Genomic DNA, 25,728 nt, shown 5'->3' with positions numbered 1-25,728 from the left:
TTGAGATGCAGGTGTGTTCACATGTTATTCGGTTAATTCGGTATCTTTAGGCAAACATCTGCGCTAATAAAAAGAACTGTAAAATATTTATTTAATTAAAATGCGTATAGGTCTGCGTATAGGTCTAACAAAAAGAACTGTAAAATATTTATTTAATTAAAATGCGTATAGGTCTGGTTTTTAAGGTTTTAACCGACCACCTTGGTATTGTAACGGAAAATAATTAAATATCATGATTAAGATAACATCCAAAAGTTTTTTACCAAGTAAATACGAGGCTTGCTGGTATGCCATAAAAAATAATATGTGTTCATATCAAAATTGTATATATAATTATGGGAGTATAAAATATTGCCACGAGTGAGGATCGAACTCACGACCTTGAGATTATGAGACTCACGCGCTGCCTACTGCGCCATCGTGGCATTCCCAGTAATTTTGCTTAAAGGATACCAAGGATATTTTAGGAAATTGCCAAAATCAGATAATATATATATATTTAGTCATGTAGCATTAATTTTGCGACAATCCGCGCTGTCTGAAAAAAAATATCAAAATTCAAAGTGCTCTGTTTGGAATTTGAAATCCGCCATGTTTTTTTTGGATTTTTATTTCTATGTCTGTGACGTCATCTAGTTGCAAAACTGCTGTCTGCTGCATGCAAACACGCTAAGTCGTGTTTTTAGACTTAGAGTTATAAGAATTGAATGTCAGTCTGTTGCTTGAGGTAGATAGGTAGATAAGGCGTTTTAGGTAATAACAGGTTAACTATTTTATCAACATTACTTTAGTATTAATGATTCACTTAATAAACGATTAAACTTGTCTTATCGGCACACTAGACCAGCACCAGCCAACAAGCTATTCGAATATTTTATTGTTCGGTGAATTTTGGGTCTTTGGGTCCTTCTGCACAAAGCTGGCTGAGATATGGAAGGGTAATTTCTACAGTCTCGGGTAAAATTACAATTGGAGAGTTCTTCCTGCAGAAACCTGGCAACAGTTTAACATTATAGAAGCAGGTAAATAGGTGACATGAAATACATATACATCGTGGGACAAAGAAGGCATTTTTATATATAAATGTAATTTATTTTTAACAGAAAATAAAAGCGACTTTGAAAAGTTTAACGATATTACAAAAGGAAGTTAGCTGAGATATAGAAGGGGTAAAGTTTTACAGCCTTGGGTAAATTACGTTCTTTACGAACGGTATATCGGTTGAAGAAACGAAGCCTTCTTTAGAGATATGAATCAGTGAGTTTCGTAAACAAAAACAAATGACCGACTATGTGTTTCAGGTGTATTTTTATTTAGTTTTAAATTTAATACATAAAAATTAAAATAGTGTTACTGTGTAACTTTATTAATGCAACTTTATTATTAATTATTAATGCAACTTTATTATTAATATTATAGGCAGCAACAGAGTAAAAAATGGAGGAATAACAATTTCTCTCATTCATGTCTAGCTGTTCAATCCCCACTTGCTCATCAGTTTATTTGCGGCAGGTTTGATTCCAAAATATTTCACCTGTTGATTTGTCCCATTATAGTACTTACTAATTGGTCTTTGGTGCATCGTGTACTATAATACATATTTGACGGCGGTTGCTTCAAAAAGCTGGTGGACAAAATCTAATGCAGCAAGCAAGGACCGAACAGTACAATGAGGCTTTTTTCTTAGTAATAGGCCGTGACCATAAGAAAAATGTGCGTAAACGATGGGCTACTACAAATTTTTTATGTGTTCAATTGGTTGTGTTATGTGCCATCATGCACGAAGAAAAACGAAAACAAAGGAAATTACAATAAAGTGTTTTTTTTGTGTTTTAGAATTTGTATATAAATTGTGAAGGCTGTGGATGCGGGAAATTTATAGACAACGTCAAAAAGGCCAGTGGCTGAGTTTACAGAACTTGAAGCTGGAGTTGTACTTCAAATATTTTCGAATGGACAAGAAATGTTTCCTTGATCTGTTAGAAGAGATAAAGCCATTGATTGCAAAGATACATACAAACTGGCGAGCACCCACATCACCAGGGCATACATTGGCTATAACACGAAGGTTAGTATATCTATTCTAACATCAGAATGCAGCTTACACTGTTAACACTTTTAAGGTACCAGCCAGTGAAAATTCTTTTTCGGACTTGGCATTTCAATTTCGTGTTATTAGTAAATTTTTTATTTGTAGAATTGTGCCAGAAACAAGTGCAGCAATCTGGGATATAAGCCCAAAGTTCTTGCTCCTCCAGCAAGTCAGTTTGAATGAAAACAAATATTGCCAACGAATACCAAAATAAATGGCAATTTCCATCATGTGTGGGAAGTATTGATAGTAAACATGTAGCCATACAAAAACCAGCAAAGCAAGGAAGTGAATAATAATTACAAGCATTTTCACAGTATTGTCCTTCTTGGAGTGTGCGATGCTTTCTAACTACATGTTACATTTGTTGACATTGGTGATTCAGGACACCACAGTGATAGAGGAATTTATGCAAATTAAGCAATAGCAAATTCCTTGAAGATGTTTCAACATGCCTCCACCCGCAAAGCTTCCTTCTTCAAATGCGGAAGTGCCCTATTGGTAGGTGACAATGCTTTTCCATTGAAACCATACCTAATGCACCCCCTTTCCTGACCGCGGTCTTTCAGAAGACAAAAGGATATTCAACTGCAGATTAAGCAGAGCTCGGCGCTGCATAGGTAACATTGTGTTTCCGATTATTTTGATTTGACCACTGAGCTTCTTATTTTTTAAGAAAATGCTTTTGGTATTCTTGCACAAAGATGGCGGGTACTGCGGTCGACCATAATGGCAAATGTTGAAACTGCAACACAGGTTGTCAAAGGCTACTGTGGATTAGTAGAAAATACATCGGTATCTATGAAGTTAAATGGTGAACGGCTTTAAGTTCGTTCGCTTGTACCGGACCCAAAACCTCTAGCAGCTGCTAACAGGCAAAGTTTATTAAATCTTCTTCTATCGAAAAAAGCTTTTCAGTTTTGCTGATTAGGAGAGCAATTAAATAAGATGATTTAAGAAGTTCCTTTATCAGTCTTTGTTGTCTTTTTTATTTTATGCTTTTCAGTTTCGCTCAGTAGTCTTTTGAAATACGCAAGTGGCTTTCCAACGAGGTTGGTATGCAGCGAGTGAAAATGTCGAGTAAGCTGTGTTGATTGTTTCATTGCACCGTTTGAAAAAGTATTTTCGCGCAGCTTTTTTTATTTTATGCTTTTCAGTTTCGCTCAGTAGTCTTTTGAAATACGCAAGTGGCTTTCCAACGAGGTTGGTATGCAGCGAGTGAAAATGTCGAGTAAGCTGTGTTGATTGTTTCATTGCACCGTTTGAAAAAGTATTTTCGCGCAGACTAATCAGGCTTCCAACGAGGTTGCTATGCTGCGAGTGAAAATGTCGAGTAAGCTTTAAGGGTTTCCATTGCATCATTTGAAAAAGTATTTTCGCGCAGACTAAGCACATGGGGGGCAGCGGTACTTATTCATTGCTAGGAGCAATTGTAACACCAAACTCTAAGTACTTATACACTATTATACTGCCTTATGAAGTCTCCTTTTTCCCTCTTGCATTTTTCCGCGTGATCCATATTATCTTTGCATGATCGGTTCAAGCCATGTGGTAAATCTGAAGTAGTAGTAGTTTCTTATTCTATCATGTTAAAACCACTTACTAGATTTTCACGGTTCGGTTTCTTTTGAAAGAAATGCATAATACTTTTCTGTTTGCTAGACTTCATTATAGCCACTATAAATTTTTTTTTTTAATGGGCAAGACTGCAGTGCAACATCTTGCATTTTGCAGTTGAGATATATAAAATTGTAATATATAGGCGAGAACGTTGCGGTTGAGAAGAACCACTGGTTTAGATTATTCTCCAATCGACTTACACGTGTGAATTCAAATGGACATGAATATTGGACGCCTGGCGCTGAGAGTTCGATTATGGCTGCAGGCTGCAACTACTGCACGTCATCAAAACAACATTCAAACAAAATTTTAAAGACAAATTTAGTGATATAAAAAAAGTTCAATCAACAACAAATTTTGACGCAAAATTTTCGAATCAAGTGCTTGACGCAATTTTTTGAATCAAATTTGCGTCAAGATTTCACACGCATTGGACGGCGGTTGCGCAAAAAAACAAATTAAATTTCTACGTAGAAAAAAATCAAATTTGCGTCAAGATTTTGCACGCATTTGACGGCGGTTGCTTCAAAAAGCTGGTGGACAAAATCTAATGCAGCAAGCAAGGACCGAACAGTACAATGAGGCTTTTTTCTTAGTAAGAGGCAGTCCCAAAAGTTGTAGAAAGAAGATAATTTACAGTAGTAATAATGTACATCAAACACCCAGAACGATAAAAAAAGTCGGTAAAATGCAGTCAAAACGTCTTGTCTCAAGTGTTATTTCTGTAGAATCAGAAATAAGAAAATACTCATCAGGTTTTCTCCCTTTTCCCACAGCTAGAAGAAACGGTAGTCATTCCTGGGGGCTTCTCTTTTGCAAATGACTCCGCATCTACTGTAACCACACATGATTAATTAAACTCACCCCTAACAATATCACAACTGTTTGCTCTCCTGATTTCTGCTTTTTAATATTTACTGATGGCAGTAGTTTATTTAGCAGTAAAATCGCCTTCAGAATTTCTGAAAATAGCATGTATCATTGTTGTGCCATGGTTTAAAATGGCTTGTTGACATTAAAGTTAAAAATAATAGAAAAGGCTTTATTAAAAACCACGTATGGTCAAGAAGTTTAGATGCACTTACACCATCATCACTTTCAATTGAATGATTTCGACACATGTTCAGGTTATATAATGTTAACGCCATCAAATGTAGGCGAAGTTTAAAGTCCAGCAACGTGCAACATTGTGCGGTCCTACTAAAACACGCCCGGCGGGGCCTGGTGGGACCCGGTAGGGAACCGGTGGTCACGGTAATGCTAAAACACGCCCGGTGAGTATTTCGTACAAAGGGAGCTTTCCCTATGCAAGATCCACCAAACTGTGTGTATAAAGATGTTTAGCTGAGTGAGACCCTAAGTTGAGGTTTTTAAATATAAACTTTGATTATGTACGACGTTTGTTTTGTTGGGGACACTTACATAATGAACTGTATTTTTATCAAACGTTTGTTACTATTTTTTGTTAATATAGGCAGTGGGGGAAAATGGGACACATGTTCATTCTATTTTCTCGTCCCATTTGATAGTATACAAAGAACGTTCAAAGAAATATAAAACCATATCCTCCTCACAAATCCCATAGGGCATAGACCGTTGTTAATTGTTTAAAACACAATCAGGATATTTGAATGCTATAAATGCTAAAAGTGTCCTACGGTACGTTACGGCTTACGCCACAGTACTATACAGAGACACTTGTATTTGATCAAAGTTTTATTATTAAAATCGTATTTGATCAAAGTTTTATTATTAAAATCGAAGTTTTAATGTTCAAAACGTTCAAAAACGGAAAATGTAACTAATAAAAACGAAGAAATACCTTTTAAAAACGAACAATGCAACTTTTAAAAACGAACAAATATAACTTTTAAAAACGAAAAACGGAACTTATAAAACGAAAATTGTAAATTAGACATAGGTTTAGTTAGCGTGTCCGGCTTTTTCGTATTCGGACACGTTGTCCTGGCTTTCGTGCAAAACGGGGTTTTAGTGGAATAACAAGCCTTTAAAAACGAACAATGCAACTTTTAAAAACGAACAAATATAACTTTTAAAAACGAAAAACGGAACTTATAAAACGAAAATTGTAAATTAGACATAGGTTTAGTTAGCGTGTCCGGCTTTTTCGTATTCGGACACGTTGTCCTGGCTTTCGTGCAAAACGGGGTTTTAGTGGAATAACAAGCCTTCCGTCGCGCGATCTCACCGTTGTTTCGGATTTGGCAGAGCGATAATTAAAGAACTTGTTTATAATGTGTCTTTTTTCATCATCGTTTTTAATTTGCCATGCATATTTCGTAACTGCGATCCCTTTGACGTGCGGAGCAAGAATAAAGTTTCCATCGCCGTAAATTGCCCGCTTTATGTCTATACTTTGAAGACAGACAATATCTTCTAATTTTTTAACAAGTTCTGTTATCTTTAAACATTTCCAGTTTGTTGTCAGCTTTATGGTGTGGTTCATGGATTCTGTGGAATTGTTGGTCCAATCCAATGGTGTTTTAAATGTCTTATGTGGCCTCCAAATATGGGTTTCTATTTTGACTACTAATGCTTCAAAATAGTTTACAAAGGTTGGTGCATTTTCTTCGAATTCAGCTCTTAGTTTTAACGATGCACGCTGGAAATCCAAATAGGTATTTGCCGACAGTAGCCCATCGTTTCCAAATATTTTTGCATAGTACTGTGTCACAATGGGTTTGGGTTTGCCCACTTTGTCCTGTAGATATCTTTTTACGTTGTTTTTCAAGTGCCGTGTACAAAGAAGTTGCTCTGATTCAGGAAAACAACAACTAATCGCTTGGCGTAATGCCTTCTCTTCGTCTGTGCCGAATATTATACATTTCGCTGTGCATCAATCCCATTTTCTCCGCATAATACTAACTGTAAGTGACTAAAAAAATATTATATTAGCAAAAGTGTACATATATAGAGGAATGTAAAAACATGGTGGGTATACCTGAAAAACTTATGATACGTCTGAAAAGTCGAATTCCAATGAAGATATAGTGGTCCCATCATTATTGGGTGTGATCCGGAACTTGCTCTAATTAAATTTGAGTGTACGCTCTAATTAAATTTGGGTGTTTGTACACTAACAGTGTGACATATACCGGTCCAAGATTAAACGTCCGGTCAACTCCAATGATTACTGGATTTTCCATGGATGTTACATTAACGAAATCCTTTCGTTGTTCTTCGGAATAAACGATTAGCGATAGAGGTTGATCTGGCGACGCCACAATGTCTTGCAAAAATGTGTTGTCTTGGAACTGGGAAAGCAGTTGCTGCAGGTCATCAGCAACGTTGGTTGTTGAGGCGTATGCCCGTGAGGCAGCTTGCAACGTTTGCCTTACATTTTGTATTAATTTTAGATTCCTTGGTTGGTTTTCTTTGTTTTGCTGAGTCATCTCGCAATATACCCTCCTTGGTGATCCGGTTTGCACTTTTTTCTTTATATCTTCAATCATATGTTCAGGTGTTCTTCGATATGTACTGCCACAATATTGTTGGTTCCTGTGCGGAAAATGTCCAGGAAAATGGCCAATATATTCAATAACAGCTATTTGTGGGTGTTCGGTTGGGTTTCTTCTTTTAGAAAATGTTTTAATGATGGATATTCTTTTCTTATATTTTTTGTCATAAACCAAATGATAGTATATTCTTTTTAAAATTAACACCTCCGATTCTTTGGGCTGAGGTTTCATTAATGTGCGTTTTCGATTTGTACAAATAATATAATTTCCTTTGCTTATTCTTTCAATGTACTGGAATTTTTCTCCATCGTCATAAAAGTAATGAATTTTGTTAGACGGTTTCGACCAGGCGCCACAGTCATCCACGAATCGCATCGGTGAAAAGTTTATTTTTCTTTGCTCATTATTGGAGTTGTCCAAAATGTATAGTTTATTTTCCTTTGGGCCATTTGGAAGTGCGGGAAGAACATCCAGCTTTTTGCTAAAAAAAAGATTAAGTAGTGCGAAAGTTTTTAAAAAATTTGTTTGATGAAGTAAGTGGTCAGAATGGGTATATTTGGGTTTATTCAACTTTGAATTTGTTTCTTTGTTCATTTCGGGTCGCTTCCGTTTTCTTGTAGAAAGCACTGGCAAATTTTCGGTTTCCGACTCGGAAATTTCAGGTGACATTGAATCATCGGTGATTTGTATGGTCTGTATCTCATCTTTACTTTCAGTATCGATTTGTTTGCATCTAGTATTTTTCGCTGATTCGTTTTTGACAAATGGAATGTTTGTATCTTCTTCCGATTCTGACGTATCAGTTGAGCTTGTATCTAATACAACCTGAGAATTTACAACATGCAGCAAAATGATTTGGCGTCCAGGTTTTTTGTAACGAAAGTCTTGTTCGCCATTGCACGGAGGGTACAGCGATTGTATTGGGGTTTGTATCACTGTTGCCAGCACCATCATCGTATACACAGAGGAATGTTTGTTCGGAACCGCACAATCCAACAAGGAGTCCGTGTAAGACGGAGAAATCCAGTGTACGGCCATTTTCTTTTCGTTTTTCAGAAAATAATAATCTAAACGCTTCCCCATAAATATACATGTTCGCACCCGTAGCTCAACGGCTAAAGACTCATCTCCACAGAGACATATAGATGCTGCATTAAACAAGCAATTGCCATCGCCAGTAGTGCGAAAAGGCATCCTTTTAAAACTCCATGACGTAAGCTTTTTAAGAAGATCACAAGAAGGTGCATCTGTTTGCAACTGTGAGATGTCGAACGTTGCGCACGGGGTCACGAATGTCGAACGTTGCGCACGGGGTCACGAACTCTTCTTGAACAAAAATTTCTTCGCGCTCTAGACACATCTTTAAGTTTTCTATTCCTTTTTTAGCTGCCTAGAATATTTTACTGGTCAGTTTATAGTTACACAAAAAAAAGGAAAAGTAATAGCCAAGTATTACCTGAGCAATTCTCATTTGGCTCATCATATAATTAAACTTTCCATCTGTGTCACTTCGACAGTCGGAGCAAATGTACTGCAAAGCATCCTTCTTTGAAATCAATCCTACGGCTTGATCGTTTAGTTGCTCACATGTGGTATGAAACCAAGTTAGGCAAACCTCACACAAAACAGCGTTTGAATTTTTTGTAGTGGACATACATTTTGGACATAACCATTTTTTGTAACTTTTTGTCGCCATATTAAAAGAAATTTGAATATTTCCCACACGTAACTATAAGTAGAAAAATGCTTTGATGCTGTAAACAAGTTTATGGTATAGACGTAGGTATTTCTTTTTTTCTACCATAAATGACATAGAAACGTCTTACGAATATCAAATGACCATACGAATGCAACGAAACAACATTTTGTACTTCCTTAGCTAATGACCAGTACGCTTTTTGACCTTAAAATGTTCCTTGAAATCCCTCACTGATAAGAACTAACTTTTAACTGTGTTAAAATTAACTTCACCAGCTGAAGAATTAACTAAAGTTTGGTTCGTTATAAACGCGTATGGTCATTACACAAATTCTCTATACCAATCACGACACGAACATTACTGGGCAAAGCCGGTCTCTAATACCTTTGGCCAAAGCTGCAACTAAAAAACGCGGTCAACTAAACAACGTGGCTTCGTATTGTTCATCACATATAGCATAATGATGTCATCTATTGGTAGGTAAGCGAAATGTAAAAACACTATATACCCATCACTACCAATCTATCACTGCCTATCACTACTCAGGCACTGCAGTAACAAAATATGTATGGGAAATAAAAAAAAGATGATGAAAAAGAACACGTAATTCACAAGTTCTTAATTTTCGCTCAGCCAAAACAGAAATAAACGTTAGATCGCGCAACTGGAGACTTTTAATTCTATACACATAGCCCGTTTTGCACGAAACCGAGGTCAACGTGTCCGAATACGGAAAGCCGGACACGTCCGCTAACTAAAATACTAATGTCTAATATTTACAATTTTCGTTTTAAAAATTACGTTTTTCGTTTTTAAAAGTGCCTTTTTTCGTTTTTTAAAAGGTATATATTTCATCGTTTTTATTAGTTGCATTTTCCGTTTTTTAACGTTTTGAACATTAAAACTTCGATTTTAATAATAAAACTTTGATCAAATATAAGTGTCTGTATAGTACTGTGGCGTAAGCCGTAACGTACCGTAGGACACTTTTAGCATTAGCCTAGCATTCAAATATCCTGATTATGTTTTAAACAATTAACAACGGTCTATGCCCTATGGGATTTGTGAGGATATGGTTTTATATTTCTTTGAACGTTCTTTGTATACTATCAAATGGGACGAGAAAATAGAATGAACATGTGTCCCATTTTCCCCCACTGCCTATATTAACAAAAAATAAATAACAAACGTTTGATAAAAATACAGTTCATTATGTAAGTGTCCCCAACGAAACAAACGTCGTACTCGCTTGACAGATTGACTCTCAAGCGAGAAGCACCTTTGCTGTCACCGGTGAAAATATAAATGACAATAACTCGAAAACGGTACCGTTTCTTAAATGGATTTGAACATTAAAACTTCGATTTTAATAATAAAACTTTGATCAAATATAAGTGTCTGTATAGTACTGTGGCGTAAGCCGTAACGTACCGTAGGACACTTTTAGCATTAGCCTAGCATTCAAATATCCTGATTATGTTTTAAACAATTAACAACGGTCTATGCCCTATGGGATTTGTGAGGATATGGTTTTATATTTCTTTGAACGTTCTTTGTATACTATCAAATGGGACGAGAAAATAGAATGAACATGTGTCCCATTTTCCCCCACTGCCTATATTAACAAAAAATAAATAACAAACGTTTGATAAAAATACAGTTCATTATGTAAGTGTCCCCAACGAAACAAACGTCGTACTCGCTTGACAGATTGACTCTCAAGCGAGAAGCACCTTTGCTGTCACCGGTGAAAATATAAATGACAATAACTCGAAAACGGTACCGTTTCTTAAATGGATTTGAACATTAAAACTTCGATTTTAATAATAAAACTTTGATCAAATATAAGTGTCTGTATAGTACTGTGGCGTAAGCCGTAACGTACCGTAGGACACTTTTAGCATTAGCCTAGCATTCAAATATCCTGATTATGTTTTAAACAATTAACAACGGTCTATGCCCTATGGGATTTGTGAGGATATGGTTTTATATTTCTTTGAACGTTCTTTGTATACTATCAAATGGGACGAGAAAATAGAATGAACATGTGTCCCATTTTCCCCCACTGCCTATATTAACAAAAAATAAATAACAAACGTTTGATAAAAATACAGTTCATTATGTAAGTGTCCCCAACGAAACAAACGTCGTACTCGCTTGACAGATTGACTCTCAAGCGAGAAGCACCTTTGCTGTCACCGGTGAAAATATAAATGACAATAACTCGAAAACGGTACCGTTTCTTAAATGGAATACAGATAGTACTTACAGAGTTGAAACTACATTTCCAGTTGTTTTCTTCAAAACGGTACCGCTTTCGAGTTAATCTCGCTTGACAGATTGACTCTTAAGCGAGAAGCACCTTTGCTGTCACCGGTGAAAATATAAATGACAATAACTCGAAAACGGTACCGTTTCGAGAGAAAAAAAGTGAAATTGGAGAACCACCAACTAAGTAAGGACCATCTGTACACAAATATTAAAATTTGACTTAAGTTCCCCTTTAATTACATTTAGGAAAAGAAGATTATGGCTTGTTGGTTCTGAGTTTTTTTTCTCAAGGCACCATTAGCTTTGGCATTTACAGAAATTTAAGTAACACGTTTGGCATGACCGTAACCTACAGTTATATAATGTATGTTTTTATCAATTTAATACCAAGTTTATGGATTAGAAATTCAGGATATTTGGTATTACCTAAATAAATCAAGTGATTCATGCTTACATTCTCTATTTTTTTCTGTTATTGGAATTTGTTTAACGCTGCTGGAACTAGAAATAATATTGTTTAAAATCTGTTGTGTTTCTTATAGAAGATGGACAATGCTTGTTGCCGCGGGCCACAAGCCACCACGGTTCGTCTGAGAGTAAGACTCTGGAAGCTCCCCACTGCTAGCTCTTTAATCAATTGTCTGAAAAGAAATGTTTTCTCATTTATATTAAGCAATGTATTTATAGTTATATTCAATAGTTCTTTGCTGATATTGTCACAGCAAAATGGCTTTGTTGGCTTTGGCGCGTTTAGGCTACAAACTATTTGAGGCAACATGGAGCCTAAAATAAACTTTAGGTCTGCGTCTCCAAATTTCTGTTAAAAAAATAATAAATTCCAAATACAAAAATATCAATAACTAAATTACCTGGGCATTCTGAGACCAATGAATTTCAGAACTAAAATCAGTCTGGAGCAATTCAGATATTTTTTTAGTAAAGTATTTCCAGTGAAATTGTCAAATATAAAAGCAATTTCTTGTTGCACTTTATTTGGCAAAACAAGCCAAGGGATGTTCACGGTTCTTGGCAGCATTGGTGAAAATATCAAAAAGATTCAAATTTAACTTAGAGAAGCAATTCAGATATTCGAAGGCTTTGTTAAAATTTATACTAGTGTAGCAAACTGAAAACAAAAGTCACAAACTGTATTTTTAAACATATTCACAGACGACCGTACAAGCAGAAGGTGTAGTATGAGCGATCGAAACCGGTCATACAAAATTCGACGGTAACCCGCTGAATTATTGGCATTTCGTAACAAAAAAGCCCACGTAGCACGCATCACAAGTACCAAATGAAGAAATGCTTAGGACATACTTGCTGCAACATTGCGAACACTGGCGTAAAGTTACGGGGTTGCAGAGTTGCCTGGCAACCTTTTGATTTTCTCCGGACTAATAATTGTAAGTTTGACGAAAGTAAGACGCCATTATTACTGCGTAGAAAGTTCGTTCACGTTCGTTAAAATATGCCAATACCGATGCGTAATTCACTATACATAATCAAACAACAATTTATGTGTGGGGTGAAATAAATACATCGTAAGCGATCGTTGTTTGACGCAGTCATCATTGATCTCCCGTTATTACACTCGAAATAACCCTGTTACGTTTTTAAATTGTGTTGAATCTGTTTGTTTAATCATAATTTAATTGCTTTCATTGTTAAGTCACGACGTTGGTTTTGCACAATTCGATTGCGCAATGGTGCTATTTACCTTACCACGAGGAGACTACGCAATTAAAAGTTTAGTTTGTCGCAAACCAATAAAAGACAGAAAACGATTGATACGTGGTTAGGGAAAAGCATTGACAAGCACCCGTCTACCCAAACAGAGAAGCTGTAATAACTTCCACTGCCGCAACAAGCAGCAATTGCCGCAACAACCAGCAATTGCCGCAACAACCAGCAATGTAGAAACTGGGAACAGTGGCGCATCTTCTTCAAAGACTGAAAAACAAAACCAATTTGTGGTAGAAAATTTCAAGCTTCCTGGCAACAGATTCACCCGTTGCAATACGGTAGGGTGGAGGACCACTGAAGCGTTGGGAGATCGTGTTTATCAATTTGTTCTTTTTATTTAAAAACCTTATTCAAATAGAATGGAAATTAAAACAGTTAGAAATGTAAAAAATAAAAGTAAATAGATATTGCAACACAAACACGCGTTGCGGGTAATAGTACGTTATATCACGTCGCCTGAACCAAATGTGACTGCAGAGAACAGTCGATGAACTAACGGTGAACGAAAAGGGCAAGGTTACAGGAAAAAAGCGCACACGTGGGTTCACCGAGTCGTGACGGTATAAATCACGGAAAACAATAGCGGGGACGGGGACATAGTATTGTTTTCCTCAATGTCGCTTCGATATTAGGCAAATTTTACACAGAACCTTAAGTTTCGTTGCCGGGTATACGTGTTAAATTTGTGAGCCAAAAAGTAAAATCACGGCAATTTACATGCAAAACTGCAGCTAGATACACCAGTTTATGGTAATGTTATGCGTTTGTATGTAATGTTATTTTTGTCTTAAACATGTTCTTTTATGTTTTTGGTTAGTAAACCTGATATTTTCTGTTTTTTTTTACTCTTTAATCGATTGAGTGTTCAATAAAAATTGATTATTTTTGTGAGGTTTATTATTGTGATAAGATATAACATTAGTAGAAAGCCATTTTTACGCGCAGAAGTGCTTGGTTTTTAAAAAATCGCAATATTTAAACGAAAAACAGCACCCAGCAATAATAAAATGCTATGCCGTGGGCTCCGTAATGGTGGCGACCATGACGTCATAGACGCGAGACAATGGATAACAAGACTCTTTGTTTTACAATCCGTTTCCTAACTTGGTCTATTCTAACTTTGGGGTAGACCCCTCTTATCGAAAAGGCTACTTGCGAAAGCTGTAAATGGGTGCTTGACACTGGAAATGCACAACCAGCTGTTCTTAATATACTACAGAATAAGGGTAGTGTTTGAGTAACGGGATACAAATAAACAGGCATGGCTACGGATTCTTAGTCTTGGAAGCAGGTGTCCACTGAAGGATTTTGCATCAATGCCCTTCTGCTTCGTTATGAAAACATACCAACTGCAAACAGTTGTGTAAACACAGCATTTGTTGTATTCTATTTTGAATGTTATAGCAAAATTAATATTGCATTTTTGTTTTATAGGTGAAAAAAAGTGCCTACTAAATGAAACATTAGAATCATACAGGCAACATATTTATCAACTACAATACTCATTGACAAGCCAGTATGAGGAATTTGACGATGGAACATCCTGCCCTGTATGCAAAGGGGTTTGTTTGTAGTTGAGGTTTATCAAATCAATAATTTTCATTAAGTGTGATAGCTTTAAAGGATCCATTATGTGAAAACATGTTGCCTTGATGGCAACTTCGGCCTTGTACGGAGAAAGGCTTCTGGGACTCGAAGCCTGGCTCCACATCATGTTAACAGATTTTTTTGAAGAGTAAAGATGTTCAAACCAACGGTACACATACACGTACGGACTCTCGCCTTTTTCTAACGATGCAATCTGTTCACCGCGTTACGCTTCGTCAGATATCGGTCACGCTTGGTTAGCGATTGTTATTAGTACTTCTGCACTGTGGAGAAATACGACGCTATCGTGGGGTATCTGTATTACATGCAATATTGCTATGTTGATGCACTCTGGTGGATCAATAAGTTAATGTAATGTTACTGACTTACTCGTAAATGAGTCCGTTATAGTTTTGAACTACTTTATCTTTTGAGAATATAGTTTTTTACCGTTAAAGTTCAATCACCTATTTGCGCATCCTACGTGTTACAGCTTACAGGGAGGGCAAGACTGAATACTTGAACAGTAGTTGTATTATATAATATAAAAAGTTCTATATACTGTCTGCTGAATTATTATAACATGACTTCATGGATGTGCTGTATTCCTGGGTGCCCAAGTGAAAAACCTTCAATGTCACTGTACAAGGTACCCAATAAAAAGTTTTGCAGCGGGGAAAAACATATTTGGGCCGATAAACTTGAACGAATTGTTAGAGGATGTCGAGATGATAAAAAAAAGCTTAATCAATTATACCAATCAGACTTGGTCAAAATTTGTGGTATTCATTTTGACGAAGTAAGTTTTGCATTTTATTTCAAATTTTTCCTCAAACCTTTTTATGCTGTTTTGTATATTTTAAACTGTAGTATATTTTCTGCTTGTCAGGTGGAGTAAAAACGCTTAAAGTTGGTGCGATTCCTAAAAAGCTTATGGCAAAAGAATCAGTTTTAACAAAAGAAGAACACAGGAGAAAAAGAACATATTGTGAAGTTGAGAGTTCACCAGTGCCAGCTTATAAAGATCTAGCAGCTTTTATGAAAGCATGTACAAAATATTTTCATTTGAAAGAAGATTGGTCTACAAAGTTTATGGAAGGGAATGGCATATTATGTCTCACAAAGCATTCTGAGTTTTACCAGCCAGAGCATGAGCTATTTATCAACAGCCAATTTGAAGTTGACTATTATTATTATGGTTGGCAGGGCAAGATTAATTTTGATGTTCAGTGTTTTACAGTTGCTGTTTTTATTGCAAATGTAACAAAAATGAAGATATGTGCTGGATTAGACATTGAATATTCAAAATATTTTAATGAAGTTGTTCTACGTTCAGTGAAGTGTAAACCAACACCATTTGGTGAACACTCTCAAGAGAAGGTTTTAGCAAAAAGGTATAGTTTCAGTTTAGTAAGGATCTTTCAGGGATGTTTTATGCCTTTATCAAATATTACAACACAACAAAAAATTGCAAGGATAGATTCATTTTAGAATATAGAAAAAAGACCCATAATTTGCATTAAATTGATGTTTTTATAGGAGTACATCTTGCGTTCTATCTGTTGTTCATGGTATTGATAATCACTGCGGGAGCTGTGTTGCCATGAATCACTGCGGGAGCTGTGTTGCCATGAATGCTAAGTTAAGAAAGAAAAAACAGGACAATATATTTTATTCTATTGGACAAATTTGAACTTGAAATCTTTTTCAAAGGTATGTTCTTGGTTTGATTCTCATAGCTTTCCTTGTCCTGTGGATGCTGAGCTAGTAACTTCACAACTTTTGGAGGAAATTGGGATGGAACAGGTTGAAACAAAAATAGAACAACTGCACGAAGTCCAAGAATATGAGGTTCAAATAAAACTATTGGAAGGCATGCTTCAAAAGTATGTTCGATTTAGAGGCCATGCATTCGCAAAGCACTTTACAAATTTGTTTACTGCAAGCAAGAAGCAAAGTAGTGGCAAAGGACAACGGACATCATTTCGAGATGATTTATTACAAAGTTCAAAGTAAAAAAAGGTGGATGTTCAATGTAATGATTGTAAGCCTAGACATACCACTATAAATCAAAATATTACATTACCTATTTTAACAGTTTTATAACAATACCACTTAACATTGAAACCGGAAGACAGCTTAATAGATTTAATTACATTTGCTGCATTTGCTCTTTCTGCAAACTGAACTCTGTTTGGATTACGGTTGGGTCCATGCGATCTTATTTTTCCAAAAAAGCCTTCTAAAACATCTTGAGAAATTCGTTTTACGATCACATATTTAGCTCCTCTTTCAAGCAATTCTCTTACTATCCCAATAATCGAGCGGGCAGTGAATTTTAAACCCGCCAGAGTTTCGCTTGACAAAATCATTTTCTTTTTTTCAGGTTTGCTAAATTTGTCACCATTTCTTTTCACCCGGTCTTCAATATTCTGCTCCCAATTGTCAAAATAAGCAATAAAAGAATTTTCCAACCATGTAAGCCTGGCATCAACAGAGGATTTAAATGGTGCCATGTTAGGATTTCTATGACCAATTGTGCTATTGCATATATCAAAAAATTTGTCCATCAGCAGAAAAAACTCACTCATAACAGGATGCTGGTGTTCTTTGAGGCAGTTACCCACCGTGCGAGACAGGACTTGAGCAGCAAGGCTTACTTTCATTTTATCAAAACTATTTGGATAGATGTGACGAAACGTTATCTTGTGCAGTTTTGTGAGATTTTCACTGGACGAGTCGCATTCATCATGATAAACGTTTTTAACAATATCCCACGTCATGTCCCCCTTGTTCCACAAATACCTCGGTGCTAAAGTTACTGCCTTGCTTCCCAAAATATTGTTGCGTGTTGTTTTAATCAAATGACTGGGGTCGCTCACCATGTACAAGTACCTGAAAATGTAAAAATACAAACACCTAAATAAAAATACAACATAAAAGCTTATCATACCTTTTTGGGTCTATTGGATGAACTGTTCTAAAATCTTGACTACCATCAGAAACAGAAATAATCAAAAACATAGATCGATTCACATGACAGCCATCATCTGAAATTTATGATTCAATAGTTAGCTTTACACGCCTCTCAAAAAAATAATGCTGAGTTAGGACTACAACCGTTTATTCATTATTATTATACATCCCGATTTACTCTAATATAGACAGCATGTAAAAGAAATCCATACCTATCAGCACCATTGGCCAAAGATTTGACAGTCTGTGTAGAAGATCCATGACATTTAACACAATAGCAGCAAGCATATTTGCATTTAGACCATCTGTACCATAATGACCAACAAGATGTGAAATTTCATTATTTGTAATTCCTGGGTAGAAATTACTAGTATTATTATACATTATTTTTTGTCAATTCAAAGACTGCCAACCTTTAACATAAATACCCAAAACATGTGTGGCTAGACTGTTGCTCTGGTTAATGTTTTCTCCAACAGCAATACCATCAACGAAACCAATGAACTTCTTAGAGTTTGCCTGGAAGACCAGTTCTTCTACAACAAATGAATATTTTCTATTTACATCTTTTAGCTTAGCACATCAAAAATATTTACTCGTGGGTGGCTGTAATTGTTTATAGCTGAAGGTAATAATATTCCAAATTCTTTTTTTTATTTACATACCGGTATATATAGCACTAATGTCAGTACTGCACAAACCAACTTCAATCTTTGTTACCTTTAATGGACATTTCATCAAAAACAACAGAAACTTGGTGATCGTGGTCTTCAATCGAACCAGGAGTGTGCAGAGATTTTAAAAGATCAATATTGATTCCACTTTCATTTTTCATGTTATTTCTGTTAAATACTTTTGTAAGTGGTTGTTTGCTACAGTGTGTTAGAAACACACCTGTACTTCCTCAGGGTTCTTTCTGAAGGTAGCTTAAGAATACCAGAATCTTTTAAAAGGCAGTAGCTTCTCCGACTATGCGAATAAAGAAGTAACGCATATCTAAACAGCAATTAGGAATATCTTGTAAGTGTGGCTTGTAATTTATCAAAAATAAATATAAACCTCATTAACTCGGGATGGAATCGATATCCTTTATTTTCGCGCTTGTTTAGTTTTTTCTGTTCGGACCAAAACAATTGATGAAAATCATCAACTTTCCCTTGACTTTGTACTGAAAATAACCAACAATAGTATGAAAAGTGTAATAATAAATCAATCAACAACTTACCTTCATTAAAACAGTGATTGATATCGTTATAGTCGTTTTCCGTGACGGAAACATACAAAGATTTTTCATCAAGTAAATCAGCCACTTTTTTCTCCAGATCTTGTATTCTGAAATAATTTGACATTGATAATTGATATTATCGATATACATATATATACAGTACTAACATCATATTTTTTTCTTTAATTGTATATTTTATTCTATTGGACAAATTTGAACTTGAAATCTTTTTCAAAGGTATGTTCTTGGTTTGATTCTCATAGCTTTCCTTGTCCTGTGGATGCTGAGCTAGTAACTTCACAACTTTTGGAGGAAATTGGGATGGAACAGGTTGAAACAAAAATAGAACAACTGCACGAAGTCCAAGAATATGAGGTTCAAATAAAACTATTGGAAGGCATGCTTCAAAAGTATGTTCGATTTAGAGGCCATGCATTCGCAAAGCACTTTACAAATTTGTTTACTGCAAGCAAGAAGCAAAGTAGTGGCAAAGGACAACGGACATCATTTTGCTCATTTTCAGGTACTTGTACATGGTGAGCGACCCCAGTCATTTGATTAAAACAACACGCAACAATATTTTGGGAAGCAAGGCAGTAACTTTAGCACCGAGGTATTTGTGGAACAAGGGGGACATGACGTGGGATATTGTTAAAAACGTTTATCATGATGAATGCGACTCGTCCAGTGAAAATCTCACAAAACTGCACAAGATAACGTTTCGTCACATCTATCCAAATAGTTTTGATAAAATGAAAGTAAGCCTTGCTGCTCAAGTCCTGTCTCGCACGGTGGGTAACTGCCTCAAAGAACACCAGCATCCTGTTATGAGTGAGTTTTTTCTGCTGATGGACAAATTTTTTGATATATGCAATAGCACAATTGGTCATAGAAATCCTAACATGGCACCATTTAAATCCTCTGTTGATGCCAGGCTTACATGGTTGGAAAATTCTTTTATTGCTTATTTTGACAATTGGGAGCAGAATATTGAAGACCGGGTGAAAAGAAATGGTGACAAATTTAGCAAACCTGAAAAAAAGAAAATGATTTTGTCAAGCGAAACTCTGGCGGGTTTAAAATTCACTGCCCGCTCGATTATTGGGATAGTAAGAGAATTGCTTGAAAGAGGAGCTAAATATGTGATCGTAAAACGAATTTCTCAAGATGTTTTAGAAGGCTTTTTTGGAAAAATAAGATCGCATGGACCCAACCGTAATCCAAACAGAGTTCAGTTTGCAGAAAGAGCAAATGCAGCAAATGTAATTAAATCTATTAAGCTGTCTTCCGGTTTCAATGTTAAGTGGTATTGTTATAAATCTGTTAAAATAGGTAATGTAATATTTTGATTTATAGTGGTATGTCTAGGCTTACAATCATTACATTGAACATCCACCTTTTTTTACTTTGAACTTTGTAATAAATCATCTCGAAATGATGTCCGTTGTCCTTTGCCACTACTTTGCTTCTTGCTTGCAGTAAACAAATTTGTAAAGTGCTTTGCGAATGCATGGCCTCTAAATCGAACATACTTTTGAAGCATGCCTTCCAATAGTTTTATTTGAACCTCATATTCTTGGACTTCGTGCAGTTGTTCTATTTTTGTTTCAACCTGTTCCATCCCAATTTCCTCCAAAAGTTGTGAAGTTACTAGCTCAGCATCCAGTTCAGTTTTGGTAAGAGACAGCAATTGTTTTACTTTTTTTTCCATTTCAACAAAAAAGAATACACCAATTTCATTTAAATGCCAAAGATGATCGGTGCTTGGCTCTTTAAGTGCGTGATAGAAAGTTTCTTTAGTGCGATGAAATAGAGTTCTTACCATTCTTCCACCCACGTAACTGGCTAATTCAACTTCAACTTTTGTTAATTCAGTTGTATTTAAAATTTGTTTGGATATTTTGCATAATCGATATTGCATTAAATGTGATAATAAATTTATCAACAAGCTTCTTAGGTCAATTGGAAGATCAGATTTTAGCAATTGAATGTAACATTTTGAAAATTGGTTTGCTGTTTTGTTCGAATTGTAGAGTAAAACAATATTCTTTACATAACTTTGGTTGAAAACTTCAATGTTGTAATTTGGAAAAACGGATTTTAATGTGTTAATTGAAATTTCTACAAACTGCATTAATTTTGCTTCAGTTAGTAGTTCAAATTGTTTTTTTGACTTCGGACTCCGCTTTTTCTTTTTTATGGTTGGTGATGTGTCCTCAAAGTCTACTATCAGCACTGTTTCCAATATCTCGTCAAGATTTTCCGCCAATTCATCCATGTTAATTATTATTATTACTCTTACTTATATAATATAGATTAAAGATACCTGTTGGTACAATATGGTGCTGAACATAAAGCTTACAACCTATTGAATTCCATTATTATTGTTATTATTATTACTGATGCTTGCAATGTTTGTCGTCGCGGCCGATACCTGATCAAGCGTGACGCGGTGAACAGATGACATTTTAGAGGCGTAAATTTATAACGGGGAATTACCACATTCCGAACGTGTATGTGTACCGTTGTTCAAACTTACTTATCCAGCTACACAGGTACAGTTCCAAAGCTCAAAATAATACTTTTTGTGGATTTTAAATCTCAATTTTCTTACATTTTATTTTTTCACAGCCATGTAGTGATTTTAAAGCGGGAAACAAAATTCGATCCCAAAGTAAAGATCGAAACTTCATATAAAAGGTGTATTTGGGGCATGTTGCCGACATGAGTTCCCAAAAATGTTTTTGGATATGCAACATGGAGAGCGGTAAGTTTTAGTGTGCTTCTCACATAAATTTGAATTGAAAATTTACAGTAATTAAACAGTTAAGATTAAAATGCTTTATTTTTTTACAATTGGTTATGCTGTATATTTGCTTCTAAATATTGTAAAGCAGATGGAACAACCAAGTATTAAAGTATTTTATGATATAGCTTGTCGTCTAAATGCCCATTTCGTAAGAGTTTTTAGTTTGTTTTGTTGGAATGACAGTAACAATATTTTATTCTCAGGGAAGAGTAAATACAAATGCAACTAGATTGTTGAGTCATATTGATTTTGCTGTTCCGGTATTCCATGGTTTGTCAGAGGTATTTCACATCAAATAGAAAATTGAATGATATGAGCATAATATTTATTATAACATTACTTAATAGGCATCTTACAGTCCAAGGCGTAAAAATGGATTTGATTTAACGGAGGGGAAACGGTGGAACGACTTTGGTCATACTTAAGAAAATTTAAAAACATAACAAACGAAATGAAACCTGAACACAGAACTCCTGACATGCTTACGGATGCTTTAATACATTATGGATTGAAGCTTGAAAACTCAGTAAGCTTTATTATTATTACCTCACGGTGTCGTATGTGTAGTCTTATAGTTTTCTTTACAGGTACTACTTTAACCCAAAAACTAAAAAAAGGGTCCGGCTGTTTATTCCTATACAAAGTTAAGAATTGGACAACATGATTTCATTTCCGCGGTCAGTGGTGACGGTTGCAGGTGCGCCGAAACGACAAATCCAATTGTTTGAAAACTCAGTAAGCTTTATTATTATTACCTCACGGTGTCGTATGTGTAGTCTTATAGTTTTCTTTACAGGTACTACTTTAACCCAAAAACTAATTCCTATACAAAGTTAAGAATTGGACAACATGATTTCATTTCCGCGGTCAGTGGTGACGGTTGCAGGTGCGCCGAAACGACAAATCCAATTGTTAAAAAATGTTCGCGCGATTGTCTCTGCTGTGATAAGTAGGTATTGGTATGGCTTCAGGCCATCGCCTAAAACGATCAACACATGTTGTTAATATATACCGAAAACCATTCGAAACAGGCAGCGGCCCAACAATATCCATATGGATATGTTTGAATCTTGCGTCTGGTGTGTCGAATGTTCCAAGTGGTGTTTTCGTGTGGCGGTGAATCTTCGAACGTTGGCACGGGATGCACTCATCGGTCCATTTCTTTAGATCTTTGTGTATGTTGGGCCATACGTAGCGCGAGGTGATGAGTTGTCGCGTTGCCTTGACCCCAGGATGAGACGCTGAGTGAAGATTGTGAAAGATTGTTTTGCGCATGGATCTTGGGACTACTGGTCGATTTCTTTTGGTGGAAATGTCACATGTTAATTTTAATATGCTTGCTGGTAAAGGAATGTCGACAATGTTGAGAGAAGTGCCGTTTTGATTCTTAAAATGTTGTATTTCCTTTATCCAGTAATTGCAATTTTGCCATCTCCTGAAAATTAATAATGGGGTCATGCGATTGCACGGCGTGAACATTTGGTCGAGACAATACGTCTGCAACAACGTTTTGTTCTCCCTTTATGTGTTGGATGTCGTTAGTGAATTGCGAGATTATGTCCAAATGTCGCGTTTGACGTGGAGAATAGCGTTCAGGTTTGGCAAATAAAGCGTGGCCGGTGTACACGGTGAAGTCTCGTCCCTCCAATAGATGACGAAAATGTATGATGGCTGAATAAATGGCAAGTAATTCCCTGTCGAACGTGCTGTAGCGGGTTTCGGTGTCCGACAGCTTCCGAGAGAAAAAACTTATTGGTTGCCATTGTTGTTGCAACACCGCTCCTGTTCCTAAATTTGACGCGTCAACCATTAAGCTTATCTGCACCCCTGGTCTCAGATGATTTAGTAGAGTTGCAGATCCCAATGCTTCTTTTACTCTCTCGAACGCCGCTAGTGTGGTATCATCCCAGTTTAGCTGCGTTTTGTCTGATGAAGTCGCTCTTGAGAGGTTGGGGGAATCAAAGATAACGCCGCGCCGGTGTCGACGAGTAGTTTCAACCCGTTAATTTTATCGAAGACATAAAATAGACGACTTTGCCCATCCCGAACAGCACACGTCGTCACTGGCTGCTCTTCGTTGCGTTTCCCGAATGTTGACATAGTTCTACGCATTTGTGGGCGTTTTCGCCAAACTTTCGATGATACCAACAAACTTCGCCTTGCTTGGAAAATTGCCTGACGCGGGAAGTGGAACGTTGTCGTCGCGAATTGTACCGATAATTAGTGCGTGGTTGCCTCTGTGCGTCGCTCAATTTGCTTTCCAGACGCTCGATGCGGCTAATTATTTGATCGAGTCTCTCTTCGAAGGAAATAGCAGCAACATCAGGTTTTTCTTTGTGGGCGTTCGAGTTCACTGAAGATGGAATCACATCCATAATACTATCAGCAATTTTGGCCTTATCTTCTAAAGCCAAACTTTCGTTCGCACTTAAAATCATATTCGCACATTAGCGGGAAGCCTTTGCAAGAAGAGTTCACTTAAAATAGCGCCGTCTACGTTACTTTCGCCAAGTAACTGTCTCATGTGTCGAAGAAATGTGTCGGGCCTGTCGGCTTTCGATCCCCCAATACTTCGGCAGATAAAAGTTGTTGGAGCCGTTTTCTCTCAGACACTGTTGTGCGATTAACCAGTTCTTCCTTTAATCGATCAAATGGAGATTCTTCAGGTGGAGAGATTATGATATCTCGCACCTCTGCGGCGTATTCAGGCGATAGCGATGCAACAACCAGATCAAACCTTGTTCGTTGATCCTGAATGTTTTTGTTGTTGAACTGCGCTTCCACTTGCGCAATCCATAATTGTGGGTCTGATGGCCAGAATGTCGGGAGATTGATGCTATAACCTCGTGGTTGCTCCCTCTCTGAACTGGCGTGTTCTGCTGAACTTGACGGTTGCGTCTTGGGCATCTCTTTCCACTTGATCTTTGTGATGAATTGACTTGTGTTCAGATCACGCCGAGGTCACCATTGAAGCGTTGGGAGATCGTGTTTATCAATTTGTTCTTTTTATTTAAAAACCTTATTCAAAAAGAATGGAAATTAAAACAGTTAGAAATGTAAAATATAAAAGTAAATAGATATTGCAACACAAACACGCGTTGCGAGTAATTAGTACGTTCTATCACGTCGCCTGAACCAAATATGACTGCAGAGAACAGTCGATGAAGTAACGGTGAACGAAAAGGGCAAGGTTACCAGGAAAAAGCGCACACGTGGGTTCACCGAGTCGTGACGGTATAAATCACGGAAAACAATAGCGGGGACGGATTGAGAACGAATAAAGAACATAGTTAAATTGATTATAAATGAAACACCACAGTCCCATCTACCCCCACCCTGCTATATTAGTTAATCCTTTTACTACCACGGTCGACTGGGCTCGATCAAAAACAAATCTGAAGTAACCAACAAAACGGGTTCTAGCCGCCATCGGTGACTGTGGAGCAGTAGGCAGAATGTATTTTGAAGTAACCAACAAAACGGGTTCTAGTCGCCATCGGTGACTGTGAAGCAGTAGGCAGAATGTATTTTTACATGTAATATATAACTAATGAAACTTATGACGTATGAGGATTGAGTGATTGGTAAAGAATATGTGTAAATACGCTTTGTACAACTCCTGTTATTGTAAACTTACACTAGTTAAAGTTGTCGTCGCTTAAAAACGTTTGTTTTCATGAATTTTGACAAACCGTAATCACGCAGTACATAAAGGTAATGTTAGAAGTTATTATTAATCATATGATGTTGAATTAAAAATAATGTTTCAATTACGATTAATGATAATACGGTATAAGAGTAGTGCATTCAATGCGTCCCCACTTAAATGCTAAATAGTTTGATTCAGTCGTGAATCGTTGTGTAGATACAACACGCTTGTCGCTTGCCGTCGTTCCCCGCCAAACTCCAGACAGTGTTTCCGCTATGTAAAGTGCATGAGGAAAGTAATCGTTAATTAAAATCGCTCATCGTGCGGTAAATCTAAAATTGGTTGCAATTAATAAAATGTATACTGAGTATTTTTTTGACTAATGTGTTAAGCATATTTATTTCATTAAATTTAAAAGGTAATGTGTGTTTGTTCTTTAGGCGTACTTTGTGTACCGAGGTGCTTTTGATCATTTACTGAACAATGACATTAAAGCTCTTCAAAAGGTCAACTATTGCTGGAAGGTCGTCGCAAGTATATAAAAGATGGACAATATTATTTTTCTGGTATGGTTT

General features: G+C 36.5%; 2 protein-coding genes, 3 long non-coding RNA genes and 1 other non-coding gene across 6 annotated transcripts in view; 2 read left to right on the top strand and 4 right to left on the bottom strand.

Moving 5' to 3' along the window:
* The window catches only part of LOC149724248 (uncharacterized), a 177,150-nt gene that overhangs the window by 31,715 nt on the left and 119,707 nt on the right, over positions 1–25,728 (top strand). The gene's annotated exons all lie outside the window — the stretch shown is intronic.
* Positions 353–425, bottom strand: Trnam-cau (transfer RNA methionine (anticodon CAU)). The gene has a single exon. It is a non-coding gene; the product is annotated as a tRNA-Met (tRNA).
* Positions 6,766–8,229, bottom strand: LOC149724265 (uncharacterized). Its single transcript, XM_089893232.1, has one exon. The coding sequence runs from the start codon at positions 8,227–8,229 to the stop codon at positions 6,766–6,768; it is 1,464 nt and encodes a 487-aa protein (XP_089749358.1).
* LOC149724264 (uncharacterized) lies at positions 16,366–17,441 on the top strand. Its single transcript, XR_016386751.1, has 2 exons — positions 16,366–16,516; positions 16,881–17,441. It is a non-coding gene; the product is annotated as an uncharacterized LOC149724264 (long non-coding RNA).
* Positions 17,564–18,948, bottom strand: LOC149724263 (uncharacterized). The gene is made up of 7 exons (XM_089893248.1): positions 18,863–18,948; positions 18,696–18,802; positions 18,530–18,638; positions 18,365–18,466; positions 18,191–18,312; positions 17,884–18,006; positions 17,564–17,823 (listed from the first exon to the last, which is right to left on the bottom strand). Exons 1-7 carry the CDS (start codon positions 18,865–18,867, stop codon positions 17,645–17,647), a joined length of 747 nt encoding a protein of 248 aa, XP_089749374.1. The 5' UTR covers positions 18,868–18,948; the 3' UTR covers positions 17,564–17,644.
* LOC149724262 (uncharacterized) lies at positions 19,637–23,559 on the bottom strand. The gene is made up of 2 exons (XR_016386750.1): positions 20,092–23,559; positions 19,637–19,727 (listed from the first exon to the last, which is right to left on the bottom strand). It is a non-coding gene; the product is annotated as an uncharacterized LOC149724262 (long non-coding RNA).

The sequence above is a fragment of the Ciona robusta genome, unplaced genomic scaffold, assembly GCF_009617815.1.
Source record: "Ciona robusta unplaced genomic scaffold, ASM961781v2 AP042737.1".
NCBI classification, from domain to species: Eukaryota; Metazoa; Chordata; class Ascidiacea; order Phlebobranchia; family Cionidae; genus Ciona; species Ciona robusta.
This window is presented reverse-complemented; position numbering and strand designations above follow the sequence as displayed.